Source organism: Zootermopsis nevadensis, unplaced genomic scaffold, assembly GCF_977971745.1.
Source record: "Zootermopsis nevadensis isolate Lab colony 2312 unplaced genomic scaffold, Znev_1.0 Znev_ptg000002l, whole genome shotgun sequence".
NCBI classification, from domain to species: domain Eukaryota; kingdom Metazoa; phylum Arthropoda; class Insecta; order Blattodea; family Termopsidae; genus Zootermopsis; species Zootermopsis nevadensis.
Window position 1 is genome coordinate 679,294 of NW_028259134.1, and position 15,340 is coordinate 694,633.

Here is a 15,340-nt window from a genome sequence, read left to right on the forward strand (position 1 = left end):
AATAAAAATTCAGCAAACTGCGACATCTGACATTGAAATTTGGAAGGGCGCGGAATTTAACCCGCAAAAATCCAAATAAGACAGAAACCATTCTGTACCTGCAGACCCAAAAAACATCACACTAATGGTAAAAAATTTCTGAAGCGTTTACCTACTAAGGCAGTATATGAAGCATAACTTTGGATGTGTGAATGTCTAAGTTTTGTTACTCAAATGTTTCCTTTTGTGACACTTTGAATTTCAAACATATTGTTGATGAAGACAAAGATTTTTCTTACCAAATACAGTAAACCAGATATGTCAGGTATCTAGAGCATTATCAAATTCAGTTTGGTATTTGTGCCTATTTTCACAAAAATGACATATACATTTACTGAAGAAACAAATTTCGCAGAACACTGTGGTGTAGCATCCCAGTGTGATGTTTATGTATTCTTAACTTTATAATCAATGTCTCTTTTGTTAACACACTTCTCATTATTTTACAAGTGTTCATTGATATTACACTAAATGTTTCAACCAAAATGGACATCAGATTCAATCAAATTGTGCCCAAGCCATTCCACATCTTTGATTCAAATAACAATTGTTATATGCATTAGGTATTTAATTTTGTCACTGATAAACTAGTGAATAAAATATAATAAAATAATCCACTAATGGTACGTTAAAAATCTTTCAAATAATGGCTTACAGCATTGTGATGTTCTGTTGCACTCATCGCCCTCATGATTGAGGCAGCAAGGACCTCTGAAATGTTAGTAAGCTTCTACCAGAATATGCAGTGCAATCCAGCAGACAACCATCTTCAGACTCGCCACCTCAGATCCTACATACTTTGTACTTTAACCATAATAGTTACGAATTAAATCACAGTAGAATTAAAATACGTCTTCTTGGCACCAAACAAAATAAAATCAAACACGTACAAACAAATAGGGAAGGTTAAATAGGACTGGGATATAAATTGATGTCTGCAGGCATTGAAAAAGTCAGTTTGTTTATCGTCTGTATTTCTGTTGTACATAATGCATCACAGAGACATCTGTGAAGGAAAATTTCAGTATATACGGTCACTCTTTTTAGCTATTTACAAAAGTTCATCTACTCTAGTGCATATATTCTCCACAATAACCTTCAATTTTTAAATCAAAAGATAATAAGTACCAGCTACAGTCCAGACCATGATAAAAGTTGTTTACTGTTTCCATAAAATAGTTAAACTGGTACAGGAACATAAAAATCTTCTCCCAAGATCATATTATAAACAGCATACATGTCCATTGTTCCAATATGTCACACTATCAACTTACTGTACCATTTCTAATATGAACCTTTACCACCTGAGCAACATGGCTCATGAAGATTTCCGTCTTCTGGGCATATTCATCGCCCCGATGACGGAGGCAGTATGACCTCTGAAACGTTGGTTAACATCGACCAGACTACACAGCGCAACAACCCAGAAGACGGAAATCTTCATACTCACCGCTGTGAGAACCTCAAGTCTTACAACATGGCTCATGCGCGATCCAGCTGTCCCGTACATCACACTAGCATGAAGCTGAGCGGTTAACGCCAAGCCAAAGTCCGACTGGCAGGGGGACGTAAATCCCGTTCCCACACAGTAAAGGTTGACCGTGACTTGCACAACAGTTATCTACAGAGTGCTGCGGAAGCGTCAAATAATAATTAATTTTGTAGCGTAGGAAATGCACAGCATTTCTTTAACTTATTATAAGACAGCATTGCTACTTAATCAAAGCGTGCTCAGCGATATATGAACAGAGAGCAAAACTGCATTAAAAAATATACATACTTCTGTTTGCTTCAGCTGTGCAGATATGAGGAATGTTACCATTGATGTACATGTGCAAAACAGTTTTCAGTCCACTTATTTAATGGAAAGCTGCGTGTAAAACTGAGAAAGAAAATGTTTCATTTAAATTTTCTTCAAGTTGCAAAAATTCTTTACTTTGTTAATTTCTCTTCGGCGTAAACCAATGATCACAAGCAAATTGGAAAAAATGTTGTAATTTTTGAAAGCAGTTACATTTTGCCAAGAAACACGAACTGTAAACATAACATGTCTTTACAAATGTTCTGCACAGTTCTGCCATCAGAATTAAATAAAATATACAAGAAAATGTTACAAACAGCTGGGCCAGCCAGCCTGAACTCTCTTACTTTGGCTGATCGGGTTGGATGAGCGAGATAAAACAGCTTGAATAATGAAACCATACCGCCATAATTTACAATGAAAGGCACGTTATTGTCTGTTTCTTTTGGTACAACGTCGAACTGTATAACCTACAAATTAACTTACAACTCATGACATGTGAAACTAAACAAAATGTTATAATACCATTTGCTTATAACAAATGAATCGGTCTGAATTACAATTATCTAACGTAATCAATGTTAAATCTTTGGTAAATTTTGTTTAGTTCGTGTTGGTACACTGGCCAGATTTTGTAGGTCATCCAAAGACTTCTTTGCAGCAGATGATATATCATCCATCGACTTGCGAGCTGTTGACGTGATATCATCGAAAGACTTCTTCGTGTGCGTGAAGAGTTCATCGGTACTTTTGACTGCGGTGTTGGCAATTTCTTTTACTTCAGCGTCAATTTTGTCAATCACCCATTCAATCGCTTGTCTGCCCTGGAAATAAGCAGAAACCCCTTTTATATTAAGGAAAAGCCAAGATTATTGTTATTATTATTTTCAATCTACGTAATTTTATATTGCATCACATTAATGTAACTACTGCCCGACTGCTATACGGGCCTCGGTAATAGCACAGCACAAAAAACTTACAATAAAGTAAACAATTTAAACATATTTAATAAATTATTTAGGTAGCATAGCTAATACAAAGCCGATGTTTGCAATTATATACAACATAAATAGACTTAGGCATCACTGTAATGACTGGAGGGTGGGGGGGGGGGGGGGGGGGTTCATTTCAGTAATTAGAACATATCCATTTTCACTGAATGTTAAATTCATATTCATTTGCGGAACAGACGTTCCGCTCGTGAATACACCATGTCATGGGAGAGGTTTGGACCTGCTTCGGATTTAATTTTTGATCCATAAACTGTTGTAAGTATCATTTCATTTGCCGCACCTTTATTATACCAAGGTCACAACAGCGATTTTATTACAAATGATGGCAGCACTTATTATACTTTACCTTTCCTGCATTGAGTGAAATTCTATTGGTCAGGAGGTCTTCCACATAGCTATTAAGTGGCACTCCTTTTACCGTCACAACAGCCTCTTGCTTTAGCAGAGTTTTGGTCGGATCCTGAGGATGAGGAGCATAACTTACTGTCTCATCTACGGCGATGTAGCTGCAGAATGTTAACTGAAAAACAATATATTCTGGTTTTAGACTGGCCTTAAAGAAACTCTGAAACTCGGGTAAGTAGATGGCTGTCTTCTGGGTTGTTGCGCCTCCATCATCAGGGCGACGATCGCCCCGATAATGGAGGTAGCAAAAACCTCTGAAATGTCGGTAAACTTCTACCAGATTACACGGTGCAACAACTCAGAATACAGCCATCTTCAGACTTACTGCCGTGAAAACCTGAAATCCTACTCAGGTACATAATTTACATAGAAAATAAAGCAAATGCATGCATAGTGTGACAATTATAGTGCATTCGCCAAGATTTTACTTTCGTCGGGTGGAGTAGTGGAAGAACACTGCTCATAGCGTGGTAGCCGCGGAAAAATAAATCAACAGTCATATAAATCCCTTATTTGTTTTAATTTCATAATTGTCACGTCATCTACGATGACACTGAGCTATGACATCATCAGTTTTGGAGGTTAATGGGTGAGTGGTTCTCACGTTACATGTACAAAGACATCACAAGTCATCAGAGGATCTTGTATGGAAGTTACGCCACTGGAAGACTGTCAAAAGTTGTACTTTTCAATTTCACACAGTTGGTACTACCAATGTGATGGATGCTGAAAATTGTGACTTGAGAGAATGATCCTCTGCGATGATGCCACTACCCATAATCATTTATGATGATATGGCGACAGCAGATGTGTATTTCTTGATTTCTTACAATTCGTCCAACATAATGGATGCTCGAATGTCAGGATGTGGAGGATGAAACCACTGTCCATGATTCTCTGCAGTGATTGATATCATCATGATGGCATATTTGCGTGTATACAATGCATATAAAAACCTAATACTGGCAGAATGATTTTCATGAAATTTTATATGGGCATTATGCCACCACAGACTACTCCAAAACCGCAGTTCTTGGAAGGATATTCATCTGCGAAGACATAATTATACAAAACTTCATGAGAATTCTTTCAGCCATTCCTATGTTGTTATATATACAAAGCAAAGCAATTTGCTGGGGTAGGAAATGCTCACATTTCTTGTCTTCAGTATCATTTGCCTTGTGCTTGGGTTCACTTCTGAACGTTCACTGGCATAACAAACACTGGTTGATCCAACAATCTGAAAAAAGGAAAGCACAATCACATGCAAATCACGCTTTTTAAATTTTTCTTTTAAATACAAAGCAAGCATCTCTTATTAAATATATAAAACAGAGACAGACTTTCAAACTCCAACTAAAAAGGACTTCAAGATGGACTGCAATAGTAAAAAAAGATCTTCTTTCAGTTGTAAAGGGTTTTGACGATGGTAGATTATGTTTAAAACTATTCATCGTCAGGAATTTTTTCAGTTTTATCAATAAATAAATGAAACATTATGCGTGCATTTCAGCAAAAAATTGGAAAAAGATAAAAAGAAAGAAAAAATGGCAGACACGTGAAGTGTTCAGTAGTTGAGAATGGTGATATTCCATATAGAAGTGACTTTTAGGCTACACAATGTAGCACGTACAAAAAATTCCCCTGATATGATGTCACTTTCTGCTGCATTTCTTGGTGCATTTAAAAATAAAGACATACGCAAGATGAGACTACACTTTCTCAAAGTATTAAAAAACATAAGGCTCCTTCATACTAAGTTGATGAATGGGTATAACAACATGATTTTATCATCTGTGTCCTGTTACATTAAAATACCACAGGAAGTTCTGTGTGCCGCCAACCCCTCCCCAAGGGTGACAAGAAGAGTCATGAAAATAATCCCAAAGTATGTCATGCATACTATTTTGCAAGTAAGAACTTTAACCTTCAGCCTCAATTTAAAACTTGATCTGAATTATGTAATAGAATTCTCAGCACTCAAGTGCCAAGAAATCTTCCTGGAGGTGAATGCCAAGTTTATTTAAAGTAGGGTTTTGTAAGAGATGGCACACGGTTTTGCTTCTTCTGTGACAGCAGCCATATTTCACTACTACTTTGAGTGAATGTGTATTAACAACAAAATATGTTCATACATGCTAATGTTCTTGAACTTTTATTAACTGAAAATATGTAATATTCACATAAATTCATTGAGATGGCTTAGGGAGGAGCAAGCTACCAGGAGGAAGCCTTGCTGGCATCAAGACTTCTGGGGGTGTAAGTGACCAACGCGGAAGCTCAGACTGATCACCAAGCAATAGGAGAGCAAAACGTCCACCACTGGAAGAACTCAAAAAAATTGTCTGCAAAACGTGGTTACTGTTGAAATGGCAATAAAATGGTGACTCAGCCCTACAAAGAGTTTTGTGTGCATGAGTTCTATCCACAAATCTGTGCCCACTGTTCAGGGTGGGGGTGGGGGTTTCAGAAGAGGTTTCCTAAAAATCAGCAAATTAAATTTGCTTTGTTGGGTTCAGTCACAATTTTACCTCCACGTCAACAGTTCACACTACTACCAGCCATCATCGAGAGACACCACTTCTCCCTTAAAATGTAGCATTTTCAGTTGGACAATATCTAGCAGAAATGGTTAAACAAAAGAACTGGTTTGGCGCATCTGTTTCGGATTCACAAGGTCCCGAATTCAAATTGACCCAAAAACTGGTTACTCTGATATTTTCTCGCGATTTTCAGTCCCTCCAGCCAAATGTTCGAACAGTATTACAATAGCATACTGCTAAACCATTAACCCCAGAGTTAGAGTTTAGTTTCAGTTAACCTTTACCTTTCAAACAATCCATATACTGGGCTTTAAATCCTATTACCTCATCCTATAAGAGACCCATACTTTGGGCTTCATGCATTTCATTACTGATGTGTTTCAATACACACCTATTGGTCTGTAACCACTCAAAATTTGAATGTTATATTATTTAGTGAAAAATATATGAAAATTTCAGTCAGTTTACTGTAACTCACAGCATTCCCCTTCTATCACAACCAAGCAACCACAACTGGACCACGGCTGTCATATTTTGGATAGTGACATTCATCATGTTTACAATTCAGCACATGAATGCAAGTCCTTACTTTATTCACCCCCCCACAGGTGTACCAATATGTAAATATAATGTAAAGGCAACCTCAATCTCATATTTCAGTCACAATTAACACTCCTGCAAGTAATTTCAGTACAGAAATCTTTGTAGAACAAAGGACTGAAAAATTTGGTCAATTAATTACAGTCACTAAAAATAACTACCCAATCCCCCCCTTTCATTCAATTTGGATTTTATTCAAGGTTTATAGCCCCAGAACAAACAATTTGAACTTAATACAATTGGTCACCATATTAAAGATATATGACTACTGCAGACAGTATTACTATCACCACTGCCTCAAAGTGTTCTGGAAAATGCATTCAGATATGTCACAGAGAAAATAAAAAGGCTAACCTATGTTAAGGTCAGTAGAATAAAATGAAAACAGATACCTCTAGGGCCCCAAAGCCTAATCAAATGAAACTTTACTCACAGACTGTGCCCACTGTGGGAAGCCCCACTTGGAGCTGACAAGCCGATGTGTATGCAGAACTCCATTGACAACTTTCCTGTCTACTACATCTGTACCTATGACGGCTGGGTTCATAGGATTTGGATATTTTCTCCATGCAGCTTGAGCCACTGTTTCCCATGGATGACTGTAAATATGTAGGTTACATTTGCATTAAGAACAAAGAACAATGATAAGCTGTAAGAAATATAACTATGCACGATCAATTAAAAACAACTACCATATTAAAAACTGATATTCATATGGACACCCTTACTATATTGTTTAGAATACTTTTAACTGGAATAAAAAATAAATTCTCTCTTTGTTTCCTTCCGAAGTCTAAATCACAATATAAAAAAGTTTAAGCCAGTACTAAAGGAGTATCTCTTACGTCACTCCTACTCCAACCTCAACAAAAGATTTTCTGCAATTTTAAATACATGTAAGCAGTAGTCGATATCTTTTCATATGTAATTATTTTTGGACTGTAAATTACTGTCATAAAAATGTAATCCATATTTGTATTAGAAACACGTATTGTACTTCCGCTACGCCTCATCCTTGGCTTGGGCCTGTGAAGGTTCTGTGCAATGTAAATTCTATTCTACTCAGTGTGCTGCTAACACGAATTCATCTGCATAAAAATTACTGCAATACAATTTATGTAGGTGACATACTTAAACGTATGTTCCGACGTCCAAATCTTCATTTCAAATGTATTAATGAATGCAATTCTACACAACTTCCTGAACAGCTACAAATAGGGCTTCCACTTTACACTATTCCAACAAGCTGTAATTGACGTCATTCATACAAGATCATAGGGCCCTGCTAATGATTAGACCAAAGACTATAAACATGGATTGTTATTTCCGTGATAGACCATGGCCTCCTTGAAACACATGAAAAGTTGGGACCCGTTCAAGTGCCTGAGCACTGCGGGTCCCAACTTTTCATTGGCTTCATCTGTAGACATTTTGGTAGGACTCCTTGGACGAGGGATCGGCCCGTCGCAAGGCCTCTACCTGCACAACACAGAAAAAGGCAGACAAACATCCATGGGATTCGAACCCACGGTCCGCGCGGCCACTGCGGACCCCCTACTGAATAACAGTACATATAAATTTATGTGTGGACATGTGTAATTATCTTCAGATATTATATATCCTGTAATAATTTAGTTTGCATTTATCTCTGACATGCCATCATATTTTGTAATGTCTATTTTGATACTAATTAAACCACAATTGTTTGTATTTGTTTGGTCTTTGTTTGAGGTATGCTTGGCTCAATGCCACTGGTTTCCAATCTTTACATTTGACAACCTCCACTGCCAATGTTTTAGTTTTATGTACCATTTACATGTACTCACACAATAGTCTCGCACTTCGACCAGATGTCCCAGCTGCTTTGCTGCTCATACGTTACAGGGCACAGTTGAAGAAAACTTCACCACGGCTCTACCGTAGATTGTGGCATTGTTTATTTTGGAATCAGTCATCAACCATTACAATGTATAGCCAGTATCTCAAACATACGGGTTCAGTCCACGAAGACGACTGTTTTGCAAGCATCTCATGAACAGGAGTTAGTAATTTAGGGCAGGAAATATTTAACACGAGTGAAAAAAGTCCACAGAAGTACAGTACAATTAATAAGAGTTAACATAAGCTCAGGTGGTCTAAGAGCAAATTGTACGCAAAATTATTGTAGCCTTAACTGACCTCTTATCATTCTGCAACCATTATTGTACTACACTTCCATTCTCATGGAACATAAAGTGCATCTATTTATGTATGTCTACTAGGTTTTTATATACTGAATTTTAAAAATGTCAAAATTCCTCTAATAATCACATTCATATGTTAATGCAGTAAATTTTCCATCAACAAATGTTTTATTCTCTGATTTTTGTTAATTCTATTGTAAGTGTCTACTACATTAATTAACGTCTTTATTTATTCATCAAAGACGTTTGTATAACATAACATTAAATGAACATAAAATTATATATATATATATATATATATATACACACACACACACACATATATATCTATATATTGGGAAACTTTAAATGTAAAATTATTTTAAATGTTATAAACATTACATTACCTAAAGAATGCAAACAATGCACTCATTAAAATGCTTAAATCACAGACTGGCCAGTCACAATTTTTAGATAACATAATTTTAAGAAAATATCATATAATTACATTTTGCTCAATTACTTTTGTTTTGTCACAGTGTTGTATTAACTGTAGTTTACAGTACAAATATCAGGCATATCAGTAATATGATGAGACTAGATAAGTCACAACGAAGTGGATCAATCCCGCAATGAAATGCACAACACAAGCGATCACATTAACTTCTTTTACTCCCAGCATTTCTTCCAATGAGATACAGGCTGCAAGGGGATGTCATCCTCTGAGTTACTTCTGATACTGTAAAAGAAAAGTTCCACAGCCTGTTGAAAATAATAGGCACTGTTATATCTGTTATGTGATTAAAGTATTCAAAAAGTGAAAAGATGAACAATGAATAAGAAGTATTAAAGTTCTTCACAAACAGTGCTTTGCAATCAGACGAACACCAGCAGCACATGTTCAGCTTAATCCTTATCACCACCCTCCACATAAAAAAGACACCTTCCCCCCCCCAAATTGTTCCAGATCAACATAGAACCACAAAAGCAAAAATGTCAGACATCATCATAAATACTGTATCTGATGCTACTGTTTACAAGATGGATGACAATTACATAATTTAATTTAGTAGAAAGTAAATATTACCACAGGTTTCCCAGTAGCAGAAACAAATTCGTGTATCACAGAGCATCAATATAGATCAGATGCATAGATAAAATGTGACAAAGAAGAGCATTCCAACAAAAACGCAAAGCCGGTTATAGATCCGATCTACAATTGTATATTTTATGCAGTATACTTATAAACTTTTTATGTGATAAGCCATTTATGAGAGAACACTTATAAAGAATACTGAATCTAAACATCTCATAAAGCACAATACAATAACACAGAACAAATGCACCAGACAAGATCAAAAGAAAGTATTAAAATATTCCAGTGCAAGAGCGCTGAGAAAGCCCAGACAATCAAAGTAGGCATATTTTCAAAAATTTAATTTATAGACATCAGTACTTCAGCAAGAAAACGTCTTGGTTCATTCCCGCCTTTAGTAACACTTCACCAGTGACAGAGTAAAGGGGCGTAGATTAAAAAAAAAAAACATCACTGCTGCCTAAGGCCCGTAACATTTCATACCATCTGTAATATAGAAAAACTAACACATACACCTGAAGTTCAAGTTTTCCGTGCATACCTGCACCAGTTTTGTAAAAATCAATAAATGTGGTTTGTGAGGAATTTTAAAAAACTGTGTGTGGGGGGGGGGGGATTATTTTCTTAACTTTTGGAACATGGCATTGGAAAATTTGAGTGGAAGCAACGATAAATGAAGATGGTCAAGATATAAACAGAAAATACACAGTGCTAATGATAATGCGACAATATTTATCTCAGCAGGTTGTTTCTCAAAAATTTTAGAGCAGACCCCAAACAGAAACATTAATGGGAAGTCCCAAGAAAGATGCCTACATATAGTAGAAACTGCAGGAGTTTAGGCAGTAATAGTACACTACATAACGCGAAAACCCACTGAGAGAGGCCGCAGACATTGGGAAAGTTTAGGAATGAGACACGTAGTAACTTCTTGCATAAACAGAATAAATGCAGAACCACTACAATGCAGAGTAACTTATGCCATCAGACAGAAACATGATTATTCTCAGTCACTTTACACACACTGTTCACTAGTTTAACATGTTTCAGTCCAATAAGACAATCAAAAGGTTCAATTTTAAACAAAAAAGAATGACATAATAATGATAGAGTTCAATGCAATACACCCTACGACAAAATTTACAATATAAAATGAATCTGATGACAAACTACGTTTTGACTTGATTTCAGATCAAATACACAATGAATTAAACTTCACTCTTTTTAGGAAATCCACATCAAGATAAACTGGCTAGTATTAATTACCTAATAAACAGATTACACACACAATATTAAAACATGCAAAAGACAGAATCAGGTGATATAGGGCATGAGATAAATATTTATAACAACAGTAGCATCTATCCAGTCAACTGTTTAGAATGCCCAAGAAGTATACAACATATGTATAATTTTACAAATCCTATAAAAACCTTCTGCTGCCAGCAGTTTTAACTAGTTTTAAAGTAAAAAACATCTGAACAGCTTTCAAAACCACAAACTTTATGTATTTTATATATTACCATAATGTCAGGCAAAATCAGGGAGAACAAAGTAACACATATCCTGCGCAACGACTTTGAACCAATATCTGAAACTGATGATGGCCATATTAGGTTGAAACACGTAGTTCAACAAATAGAAACTGGCTAGCAGTAAATGTGAGTAAAAGTGACAGCGAAAAACCACCAAGAATCAACATATACTGGGATGCTACACTAGAATTTTTGAACCAGATAAAATCCTTAGAATGCATTAATTCTGCCAGTGGAATTATAATGAAACACAGGATCATAGTATTTAATTGATTAACTAATATTGCTACACATGGCTGTTGAATTTGTATGTTTGGTAGAAGTTTATTGTTTGTTAGGAATATGAACACAGGTTTGTAAAATTTGTTTCAAATGACATCAGTTCACATTAACCTGATTCAGAAATCCAAAATTTTGAACACCTGAAACAAGATTATGGAATAGAGATTGTACTCACATTACTGCAGAGGTCACTGAACTGTAAGTTTCCAGAGGACACAATTCTGTACACACACATTAACCACAGCAGCCGAGATTGCTTTGTTGCACAGTCTGCTTTCATGAGGACACCACTGAAAGATGATCTGTGAGGATCTCCAGATGGCAGATGAGTTCCTCAAGAAAATTACACTAGCCATATTAAAATCCCAGAATTATACAGCAAATGGTCTCAATCCACAACTGTTTACAGCCCAATTAGCTACATTCATTTCACACACCATTGTATTTCTGGAAAATTGTTTTGAGCGCAACTCTTTGGCAATATTCAAATACTTTATCAAAACAATTTCAAGAACCACAGTATTCTATACTTTGAACAATGTAGTCAGCACACCAGAATTACAATGTATTTTGTGTATGGCAGCGCGGTACATTACCACATTTTACGAGCACAGTTCACACCTTTCAACATAGTTAACTTTATATAATTCATAAAACACACAGTTGGTCAAATGTTAATATTGGAGAGAAATATATATAAATTTATTGTGCAAATATCATCTAATAAATGGACAGCAGCAAAGCTATCGTAATATGTGATTAAGGGAAACAATTGTTCTTTCAAATTTATCGAAGTCCCTGCAGACAACATTAGCAGCTGATGTGCATCTAGGACAGTTTTTAATTAAAGGGGTCACTGAACATGGAAAAGTCTCTCAGATTCCGAGCAGGAATGCGCAGGTCGACAGATTCCAGAAGGAAAGGGCAGAAATCCAAACCACAGAAAACTTGCATCAGGAACAGTGAGTGCATCACTGCAATAACTCCTCTTATGCAGGGTTTGGAGCTTTAAATACTGTAAAGCATTAGCATAGCTGTAATGCACATGGGGCACGAAATGATTGCAGCAAAGGGCTGCAAGCTTATGCTGGATACATTCAAGTTTGTTGTGCACCAGTAGTCATAATAGAATTCCAAATGACTTGAGGCGTACTCAAGCTTCGATCTAAGGTAACATATAAAATATACCAGTAGTCAAAAGAAGAGAATATAAAGGTTAATGTGCAAACACGACCTAACAATCAAAAACACTGTAAAAACACAGTCCACATGGCTGTGAAATCAAAGTTTAGAGTCAAAAAACATTCCCAGGTCTCTAATAGAGTCGGTACGTGTTACAGAGGACCGAAAATGTTTATAATCGCAGATCAATGTAGACGTTTTTCTCGAGAAGGAAATTATTCTGCTTTTACTAATATTGAGTTTCATGAAGTTAGCAGCACACCAACCTTGTACAGAGTCAATGTCAGATTGAAGTTGATTGTAGAGATTTGCTGTCAGTTGACAGTGTAGATGCTGATTTAACACAATGGCCTAAAAATATTACCTCTCAGTTGATATTCAGCGAGATGAAGTACTCCACACATTTACAAATATACTTCTTTGGTATCTGATACTAACAAGAGACGCCATTCCATGGTGTGTACTCTACATTAAGTAACTGATACAACATTCACGTTTTCAAGAGATCAAATTTCCATCTGCAACCAACAAACTCTGTTCAATCTCCTAAAACAGATAAACATCCACATCCAAGATTGTTTGCCCCTTGAATCCAGGTGGCAACTTCAAAGTATTAGCCCACATGGCACCTTACTAGGCCCCACAACATAAGAAATTGATTCTTGATGTATGAAGAATTCACATGAGATGGAACTCCAACATCAGTCATACAAGAAATGCATAGTAATTAATGTAAACAGGGATTTTTGTTTCTTGGCACTGAACACAAATGAAATGTGAATGAAGTTCCAGTTTTAAGCATTTCAAACACACTGTAACCGGCCTCCACTCAGACACCCAGTTTAGGCAGTAGGTCGGTTGTTGAGCTTAATCCTTGCTCTCAGGGAACATACGGGGAGGGGGGGGAAGGGGGTAGCAGGTCAGGGTTGCCTATGCATGCACCTGCTACATATACGATCACCATTTACGCTCTGATGAAGATTTATTATTGCATACACCACACATATGGAATCTATATGTTACACTCCACTTCACAGCAAGACGACTCAGATGTTAGTATATATATATATATATATATATTTTTTTTTTTTTTTTTTTTCCTGTACCAACTAAATTTTGCATGTTCTCCTTGTGGTTGCATTCTAATCGCTTTACCACTGATAAACTTTGCTTGCGAGTACAACACGTCTGTTTGTGCTGAAGAAAGCGAGCCAAATGACCCCACTGCCCAAAGCGTAGCACAGGCGCCATTTTCTCGACATTACCAGAATTCTGAATTTGAACAAGGCAATCCGATTCACTCCCCACAATATCACCCCTTTGACATTAGGGTCACGCAAAAATCTGCATTCCAATCCCACTGACCTAAGCCCTACCTTCTGCAAACTTTCTAGTGACGTACCTTTATCGTCTGCAAAGGATTAAAATTTCAGCAAGGAAACAACCTTTTACAACTGCAAACCCATTGTAGATGTCATGTACGCACCAGACAATAAGTCAGGAAGGATGTCGGCAAAGCGACAGCAAATTGTAGCCTCCCTTACACGGTAACTTGAAAACGTTGCCAAAATATAAAATAATTAATTTTGATTAAGTAAGGTGGGCCAAATTTCGTCTTAATTGCACCCCCTTCTTCTTCAATAAACCGGATCAATTACCAAACGTCCAGTTTAACTTCCATCTCAAGGCGCAACCAGTTCGGGATCCGAACTCCGAACCTGGACTGGTACAACACACAACTGTTAAATTATTTTAATGTTTTGCTATGTTTTGTTATGTTTTATATTACTGAAATTTTAACAAATTAATAAGATTCAATTTTCAATATTTAAGAGTAAAATCACAGTCAATAAGATATTACCTGAAGATGGTCCTTAGCAGACCAAAATATGTAGCAAGCAAAATAAAAGTATATATATGTGAAAATAAACTTATTGGTTGAAGTACAAACTTCTTAACAGGCTTCAACTAAACAAACGAGGTACAACTTGAAGAATTAGTGTATTGAGGGGAAGGAAAAGAAAAAAGACTACATATATTTGTTTCTGACTTTAAAAACTGCCTATTTCATCAATTAATACCAAGGGATTTAGTAGCAATGAAAAACTGAAATCTGGGGACATTTTTGCTTCATGGACTTCTAGTTGGAAATTACAAATCACAAAAACTGATGATGGTACGGCCGACAATTACATTTTGTTTGATTTGGTATGGAATGACCCAGTAATAAATGGGGTATATAATGTTAAAATATTCTTCTTTACATTACACATTTTTTAAATTTTTAACAAGAGTTTAACACAAATTGAACAGTCATGCAGAAAAGGGGAAGGCGGGAGATTTGTATTTGATTATTCAACACGATTCATCAAAAACAGGATTGCTCACATGGACTCTTAGGTGTGACGGTAAACAGCAAAATTTCAGGTCTACCACACAGAATGACAGAATTCATGATGCTGAGACCCTTCCTCTGTAAATTAATATATTACCTTGACTACTTCATAGAACTAAACAGAACAGCTGAACTCATGTTGAAAACTCCATGTATTTAAGAGTAAATATCATGCCTTCATGAAAACATTCATTCATGTGTCCAAAACATGGAGCATATTTACAAACTGTGCATTGCTTAAATCATTTGTAAGCGTAAAGTATATTGCCTGAGAATAAATCGAGACA

General features: G+C 36.3%; 1 protein-coding gene across 1 annotated transcript; it reads right to left on the reverse strand.

The window, feature by feature from the left end:
* Positions 1–996: 996 nt before the first annotated feature.
* On the reverse strand, positions 997–7,691 carry slmo (PRELI domain containing slowmo). The gene is made up of 5 exons (XM_022061910.2): positions 7,533–7,691; positions 6,835–7,000; positions 4,412–4,498; positions 3,200–3,373; positions 997–2,664 (listed from the first exon to the last, which is right to left on the reverse strand). The coding sequence occupies exons 1-5, from the start codon at positions 7,562–7,564 to the stop codon at positions 2,422–2,424; spliced, it is 702 nt and encodes a 233-aa protein (XP_021917602.1). The 5' UTR covers positions 7,565–7,691; the 3' UTR covers positions 997–2,421.
* Between the last annotated feature and the right edge of the window lie 7,649 nt (positions 7,692–15,340).

Bases quoted from the DNA above. Each gene is read 5' to 3' on its own strand.
- slmo (XM_022061910.2), bottom strand. From the start codon at position 7,564: ATGAAGATTTGGACGTCGGAACATACGTTTAA. The intron at 7,001-7,532 runs GTATGTCACCTA...ACATATTTACAG, and splicing joins ACGTCGGAACATACGTTTAA to TCATCCATGGGAAACAGTGG. The intron at 4,499-6,834 runs GTGAGTAAAGTT...TCCTTTTTTCAG, and splicing joins TCCCACAGTGGGCACAGTCT to ATTGTTGGATCAACCAGTGT.